The sequence below is a fragment of the Panthera onca genome, chromosome A1 (genome assembly GCF_046562875.1).
Source record: "Panthera onca isolate mPanOnc1 chromosome A1, mPanOnc1 haplotype 2, whole genome shotgun sequence".
In the NCBI taxonomy this organism is placed as follows: domain Eukaryota; kingdom Metazoa; phylum Chordata; class Mammalia; order Carnivora; family Felidae; genus Panthera; species Panthera onca.
Genome location: NC_138339.1, coordinates 233,606,807 through 233,614,905, shown reverse-complemented (window position 1 = coordinate 233,614,905; position 8,099 = coordinate 233,606,807). Strand labels below are relative to the sequence as shown.

Genomic DNA, 8,099 nt, shown 5'->3' with positions numbered 1-8,099 from the left:
AAAAATTTTAAAAAAATGATTTCATACAATGGTTCGTGGCTGTGCTCATTTAACTAACAAATAATGTTAGCACCCAGGGTACACAAGTCACCTTGCTATTGGATATTCAAAATATGATTCGGACTCTGCCCTTATGGAGATTAAATCAAGATGGGGTAACAGGAAATTATATGCCTGAATAGTTAAAGATAACCCAGCACATTCGAGAACCGTCTACTCAGTGCTACAGAAGGAAAGGGTTGTAGAAGTTCAAAGGCAGAAAATATGGGTGGGGGCTTGAGTTATTAAATAAGGCTTATCTAGAGGAAGTAGGATCTTATCTGGGCTGAGAATTGTGTCCAAGGGAGGAAGGAGCCTGCCGGGGGGGGGGCGGGGGGCTGAGCTCAGGGCCCCCATTTCCCACCTGAGTGCTGTTACTTGAACTACAGGCATAATAGCTAAGAGGACTCAAAATGCTTTGCAATTACCAGTCTTGCACACTGAAACCCATAAAATCTTAGATGTTTTAGGGAGGTGATGCTGGCAGCCTCATGAGAAGGGGTTTAAGGTGCCTAGGTCCAGAGCACAGAAAAGCTAGACAGAGCATGAGAAGGGGAATGGACAGGACAGGTGTATAAGTCAGCCAGGCCAGTGACGGGCAGAGAAAGGGGGACGACCTGGGACTCCGATTTCACAAGCGTGGGTGGAGACCCCAGCTGTCATCATTTCCAAAAGCTCCTGGGTGACTCTAACGTGCAGCCAGGGTTGAGAACCACTGTTCTAAAAAAAAAATATTTTTTTATGTTTACTTATTTTTGAAAGAGAGAAAGGGGGCGTGCAGAGAGAGAGAGGAAGAGACAGAATCCGAAGCAGCTCCAGGCTCTGAGCTGTCAGCACAGAGCCCAACACGGGGCTCGAACGCATGAACCATGAGATCATGACTGGAGCCGAAGTCAGACACTTAACTGACTAAGCCACTCAGGCACCCCAAGAACCACTGTTCTAAGATTTCATGAGTGGGAGACAGAATTCTACTACTGTTGCCTGGGAGAGAGAGAGAGGGAAGGAGGTGTAAACAGAAGGAGATGGTAAGATTGTTCGCTTGGTGTTAAAATAAAGAAAAAAGTGCATTTGTCACTTAGAAATGTGGGACATTGGAAAAAACGCATTGGGGAGCAAACTGCAGAGAGCACGAGGTGGAGCAAAGGATCTGTTCACAGGAAAGAAAGAGACAGAAGAAACAAAGGCATGGCCTGGACCCTGTAGCTGCTTAACATGCAGTGCTGTTGGGAGAACTGAAAGTTGGTGGTAAACGGGGCTAGCACAGGGGCATGTAACAAATGCAACTGTCCGTTCATATAATGTCATTCATTCCCAAAACGGCGGTAATTAACAGTCCACTTGAAAGGCGAGAACGATTCAAAGAGCTCAGGGAGGTACCCTGCCACGCCCATGCACAGTAGGAGCAGAAAGCCAGATCCAACACAAAGGAAACCATTTGAGACTCTGGGAGTTGTCAGACCGAGGGATGTGTGTGACCTTGTCCCATGGAGCGGGGCTAGAGCGGCAATCAAGAAAAGCAACAGGTGCACCCACTTCCCGGACGCCCTGGTACAGTCCTCATGACATTCTGAGACAGGCGTTATGATCATCATCTTCACTGTACGGATGACGCGACTGAGCTCAGGAGCGAGTACGATGTGAGGATCCCAGATCAGGGCTGGGCGGCAAGCCCCGGGCTTGTTTTCAAAACTGCGCTTCTCTGCAGAGACCTGTTCATCACCTTCTGATAAGGACCCGCTTAACGATTTGGAATGATGCGAGATGTGAACAAGCCACACCCGGTGGATCATCAGACAATCCATCCTGTCACTGTTACCCTCATCCAAGGACATCCTTAAGTGATCCTGGTAAAACCAAGACACCTCCATTCACTCAAGCCTCTGAAACAGCGCTTCTCAAATTTGAATGTGCACCACACCCCCTGGAGATTGCGCTGATTCAAGTAGGTCTGTGGTTCTGATTTCTCATGATGCTGCCCGTCCGCAAACCACACTCGGAGCAGCAAGGTCTCGGGGCACTGGTTCCCCAAATTTCCTGCACACCGGAATCCCTAGGGAGTTTCCAAAAATTGTGGCTTCGTCGGTCCGGGGTATGTTCTGGGCTCACAATTTGTAAGAGATTCCAAACGTGCCGACAACTTTTGGAACCAAGTAGAAAGCATGCAAGGAAATCTATCCATAAAAAAGACAAACTAATAATGTAATTTAAGTTACGCTTTATAGAGAGTGGTGGCGGGCGGAAAACAGGTCACGAATCAGCTGCGCTGGGGAAGCGGGCCCCTTAGAGCCCATCAGGGAAAAGCGCCTCTCGCCGGGGAAGAGGAAGCCGCGGCCGCGGGCACCGCGAGCAAGCTCCACCCAAAGTGGGTGGGCGCGGCCGGCGAGCGGCTCCCTGGAGCATGCGCAAACGCGGCGCCGGCGCGGGGCGGGGCCTGTTGTGCGCGCGCGCGCGGGCCGGCGCTCCAGTTCCGCCCCTCCGGGGTCGTGCTCCCGGAAGTCCGGGGGGGTCGCGCGTGGGAGCCTCCGGGAGTGGAAGGAGCGGGGTCCGGCGGCGGCCGCGCGCAGCCGTTCGTCGCCCGTGGCTCGGCACGTGGCTGAGCGCCCGCTGAGGCGTCCTGGAGCCGCAGGCCTCGGTCGCCGAGGCGGTGTCATCCCTGACCATCGCCGACGCCTTCACCGCGGCGGGCGAGAGCCCCGCCCCGCCGCCCTCCGCGCTCAGTAGGAGGTTCATCTGTTCCTTCCCCGACTGCAGCGCCAATTACAACAAGGCGTGGAAGCTAGACGCGCACCTGTGCAAGCACACGGGGGAGGTAACGGGGCCGCCGGCCCGGCCACGGAGGGGTGTGGCGTCCGGGCCCGGGGACTCGGGATGGGGTGGCCCGCCAGCTGGGCTCTGTCCCAGAGGCCCCGGGGCAGCGTGTGGCTGCACAAGCCTGTGCGAGACCTATGCGGTCTTGGCAGCCTGGATCACAGAGGCGAACCAGCTCTGCCTTAGGTTAGGGAGGAGCCGAGGAGAGGTAGACAAGTTCTGAGACCCAAAGACAGCCTTGCCATGGGCTCCAAGCACCCTGAGCCGCTGCTTCTCCTTTGATCTTGAGGCTTGGTCCGTCACCGTCTCCTGATAATCTGTAAATAGGTGCAGAGGAAGGATTCATTTACTCGCATGCTTTCTACGCCCTCGACCCCCAGCAGACACCTGCCTTAATCCCTGGCCTCCTGGAACTGGAACGAGGGGTAACGTCTTAGTACTGGAGGTTCTGCAAGCAGCATGCGTTCATTCCTTCACAATTCAGTACCTTTTTAGCTCTGACGAGAGTAGTCGACAAAACAAAAGGCTCCTGCTGTCACCGACCTTGTCCTTGAATGGGGACAAAGGAATAAGTAGGAATGAGACGCAGTAAATTGAGGGCTCCTGGAGGATGGTCAGGAAAGGTCTCTTTTGACCTGAATGAGAAGGAAGGGATCCAACCGGGAAGACACAAGGGAAAACAGTCCCGGTGGAAAGAAACTGCAGAAGGAACCTGTGATTGTGATCGAGGTGGGGGCCGTATAAGAGGAGGTCTGAGAAGCAGGTGCGGTGGGATCATTTGTAGGCCAGGGTGCAAATAGGGTTTGGAGTTTGGGTTTTCTTCTGAGGGCAGTAGGAAGCCTTTGGAAGATGGCAGTTGGGGAAAGGGAAGCTCACGGAGGCCAGGGAACCTGCCCAGTTTCCCAGTGTTCGGCAGAGCCTGGCCTGACACTGCCTCAGCTAAAGCCCTTTACTTCTTAACCCAGGGACCTGCAGCCCCCGCCTTTGCTCCCAAACCTACCTAACTTCCGGGCCGTTCCTTCGTGTGACCTCATGGCTACCTACCCTCTCTGCCATTGTAAGGTTGACCCTTTCCTCCAGCTCTTTTCTACGCGGACCGTTCGCGCTGCTCCTTTCTGTCCCGGACTTTACCCGTGCCACCCGCTGTCGTGGCAGTCTTGCCCAGTGACTGGCTCCCCTCGGAGCAGCCGTTGTGTTCTCCTTCCTGTCCTTTCTCTTGCCCATCCCGCCCCTCAGCTTCTGGGTTCTGAAACCAGTATGTCCAGGGAGAGAAGCACGTGGTCACTTTTGTGTCCCTCTCCGAGAAACCCTGGGGCAGCGTGAGCCTCCTGTCCCCTCTGTGGATTGCCCCCAGAGCCATGGCCCAGGGGAAGGACAGATTGTGTCCTCGGGGCATGGGAGCGGTAGCCCTGCACCCCCCTCCCTCAGCTGCGCCTCTCTCAATGAATTGCACTTTCTTTAAAACAAAAACAACGACAACAAAAAGAATGGCAAATATTGTGCAAAACTCTGTGGATGTTCCCCTGGTAACTCAGCTCTTCTGTCTTCCCGTCTGCTTGCTTTGTTACTAGCACTGACATTTGGGGCCTCGGTACCTCCCCGCCCCGGACTGCCGTGGGGCTATGTTTTTCATAGGTAAATAAACCACACTGGTTATTTGGGGGATGTGTTTCGACTTTTCCTGTAGGTTCAGAATGGAGACCCCCTCCTCCCACCTCCTGGGTCCCAAGTGGTGGTCGCAGTGAGGCTGCGAGCATTTTCCTTGGGTGTGTCAGGCCTTCTCGTAGCACAGACCCTGGGATTGTCCGGGATGAGGGGGAACCCGCACCTGCCTCTGCCGTAGGCTTTCAGTGGAGAAGAACATGCAGTGGTGGTGACCTGTGCACATCGGCCAACGCTAACAGCACACAAGTCATCCGTAAGGGGCTTGCTGTGGACGCTTGCTGTCGGGTTGGAAGCAAGTGAGCGGTGCTGTTACCGTGAAGGCCACCCGCTTAGTTCGCGTGCGACTGACAGGGCAGGATCTGCTGCACCGACTTCGGGAGGCAGTCGTGGCATTTGTGTAACTCAGTGGAACAGTGGAAACCATCCCTGGAGGCAGAGTCCCTGCCTGGCTAAAATGTCCCCTACACGTTTTAGGTCTTTAAATGGTACCAGAGATACTAACTGGGGCAGGAGTGACATGTTTTTTTCTTTCCTTCCTGCTAGAGACCGTTTGTTTGTGACCGTGAAGGGTGTGGCAAAGCCTTCGTCAGGGACTACCATCTGACCCGCCACGTCCTGATTCACACTGGGGAAAAGCCATTTGTGTAAGTAGAGAACAGTCTTACGGCCTTTAAAGAGCTTGCTTTTGGCATGCAGACCTGGTAAGAAAGTAGATTGTTAACTCGTGAGGCCAGGGATGTGCAGTGTCCTTCCTTTGCACTTCCTGGTACGAGAGGAGCCTGGGTTTTGAACGTGTGGAAGAGAGGAGGGGTGTGTGGGTCACTCGTGAGAACTTCAGGAATGAGTCTGTCTGAAGTTCTCTTAAGTTGGCATCCTCTCTCCTCCCTTTAACGTGTCTACTAAGTGGGACACCCTCCTCGAAAAACACTCCGTTCAGACTAGATGGGGTCATGGTTCCCTGGCAGATTCTTGGCCCTGCATTGAACAGGGTCTTTCTGAACCGATAAGCTGCTGGGAGAAGAGACAGAAGCATAAAGGAGTAGAGCTTTTAATAGTTGATCTTGTGTTTCTTCAGATCGAGCCGCTTCACCGCTCCCATGCCAGGCTTAATTGTATTTTCCTTGGAGTTGCTGATTATCTCTGAAAAGGGTGGAGGTGTTGCTTGTCTTTTAAAGTAGTGGGTCTCAAATACAGGGAGCGTGAGAATCACCTGGAGAGCTTGTTAAGAAAAAACACAGAGTATTGGATCCCACTCCGGAATTTCTGATTCAGTAGACATGGGGTGGGGCCTGAGAATTTGCATTTCTAGCAAAGGCTCAGGTGATGTTGATGCCGTGGGTCTGGCACCCACACTTTGAGAACCACTGGACAAAATGTTCCGTGAAAACACGGAGTTTTCATTGGAAAAAGAGTAACGACTTTATAGATCCCCAGAGCTACATCCGGGAGACCACGTCGAAAAATAGCTGTATGGCACTTCCTGCAGATGTTAGAATTTGGTATCACAAGTGTGTTCTATGAGACAGCTCCTTGAGCAGTGAGGTTTTCTAATGATCTGAGTTCACTTCTTCCAGTTTTAAGAGGATGACGAATGTGAAGTGTCTCACGTCTCACTAAGGTCCAAACAGTCTGAGGAAGGGGAGCTGTCAGTTGTTGGCACGGGATCGTCTTCACTGCCCTTGTCCATGTGGAGAGCCACCTCCGTCTGACCAGCGTGCTGGCCAGCGGGAACGGGACAAAGTCCTGAGGGGGCAGACGCGTTCAGTCCCGTCCCTGTTCAAGCACATGGCGTATCACCGAAACAGATGACCCTAAGTGAAGCTTAACGTATTTCAAAATGTGGTTCGACCAGCCCAGCAAAGAGTAACGAAGCGTGGTCTGGAAAATGGGGCCGGGAGAGAGTCTTTGACCTAGAAGTTTCGCTTCGGGGAATTTATTCTACAGATACGCTTGTGGCTGAATTAAATGCCGCTACGAGGTTCTGTGCACAGCATTGGAATCAACCCGTGTGCTCATCAGGAGGGACTGAAAAGTATATCAACACGCTAGAATCCTAGACAGCCGGAAAAACAAATGCAGGTACCGTCTGTGAAGCTGTGAGTGAGTGTCCCACGGCATATTCATCAAAAGACCACAGTTCAGAAGAGTGGAGAGAGGGCTGCCTTTTTGTGCATAAAAAGGAGGAGGAAGAAGAACGCGGGAAGAATCTGCATTTGTATCTGCTTCTATCTGTATAAAGCCGAACAGGTCGCCTGTCCTGGCTGGGAGTAGTGGGGAGTCCCGGGTGGGGAGGAGGCAGGGGTGAGGGGTGGAAGGAAACCTGCAGCTGTGTCCCTTTTTATGCTTCATGGTTTCTGAATTAAGCTACTGTATGCTCCTTAAAAAACTGCATCTTCAAGAAGAACTGGGGCTGGACAGATCCCCAGGGTGAATTGGAAAGGGAGGGTTCCCTCTGGAACAGGGCAGCTCGGTGTTCCTCCCTTCCGGCTCTCTCTCTGGCCTCTTAATTCCACGTGGCCCAAGTCTCTTGAAGTGCAGCCTGAGCTCTGCTTCCTTCGGCCTTCCTGTCCCTCGTTCTTGTTGGTGGCATCCCTGTCCACCCGATGGCCCTCAGCGAAGGCGAGGCAGCTTCCCTGGACGCCCTGTCCTCGCGGCTGTCCTCTGCAGCCGGTGGGTCGTCGGGTTCTGTCCCTTCTCGTCGGACCCCTGCCCCTCCCCCCGCGGCCGCGGTCATATTTCAGGCTCTGACTCCGACCTGAATGGTGTTGTCTCTGCTCTAAACGGCTTCCCTTCTTAAAGCTGTGCAGGGTTTAAGTGTTGCTTTCACAACGAAGTCCAGGGTCTTAGTATATTGTGCAAATGGCCTTTGCGATCTGGCCTTTTTGTGATCTTGCCCCATCTGCTTGACTCTCAGACATAAAACCCGGTCCGTGCACCACCCTGCAACTTTGTCCGCGTCTTCTGTGCCCCTGCGCCTGCTCTTTGCTCTCGGTCGGGACATTTCTGGGCCCTGTCCTCTTGCCCCACACTGGTGTTGGGTTAGATGCCTGTGTCAGGATTGAAGTCAACAGTGACAGAAAACCCAGCACAACAGAGGCTTAAACAACACCGTCTCTGTTTCTCTTGTGTAACAGAAACGCTGACATGGACAGTTGGGGGTGTTCCACAGTCAGTAGGACCTGGGCTCCTTGGAACTTGTCACTGCCGTCCTCATCTTGGGGCTTCGACGTCGCGGTCCAAGATGACCTTTGGAGTTCCAGCCATCATAGGCATTCCAGCCACCAGGATGGGCGAAGGCGCAAAAGAGGCGTGCCCCCTTTTAGACACTTTGTGGTCGTTGAGCCGGATGGGCCAGAAACAGCCGTGTGGCCACCCCTGATTGCAGGGGAGGCTGGAAAAAGTTCTATTTCTGTTGACCGTGTACCCAGCTAAAAGTCAGCCTTCCGTCCCTGGGGTCAAAACCACCACCCGTTGGCGTCCGTCGTGTTCTCTGCCACAGCCTCCCGCACGCTTCCAGTGGGATCTCCCGCTGCCCCCGCTCACGGTCAGCCCCCTGTAGATGGCACAGCGCCCGACAGTGTCAC

At 53.5% G+C, this 8,099-nt stretch overlaps 1 protein-coding gene across 1 annotated transcript in view; it reads left to right on the top strand.

The window, feature by feature from the left end:
- The first annotated feature begins 1,623 nt into the window (after positions 1 to 1,623).
- The window catches only part of GTF3A (general transcription factor IIIA), a 13,378-nt gene continuing 6,902 nt past the window's right edge, over positions 1,624 to 8,099 (top strand). Inside the window, exons 1-3 of the mRNA XM_060634237.3 lie at positions 1,624 to 1,672; positions 2,652 to 2,851; positions 5,059 to 5,159. Of these exons, the coding sequence (XP_060490220.3) occupies positions 1,624 to 1,672; positions 2,652 to 2,851; positions 5,059 to 5,159 (350 nt within the window). The remainder of the gene's footprint in view (positions 1,673 to 2,651; positions 2,852 to 5,058; positions 5,160 to 8,099) is intronic.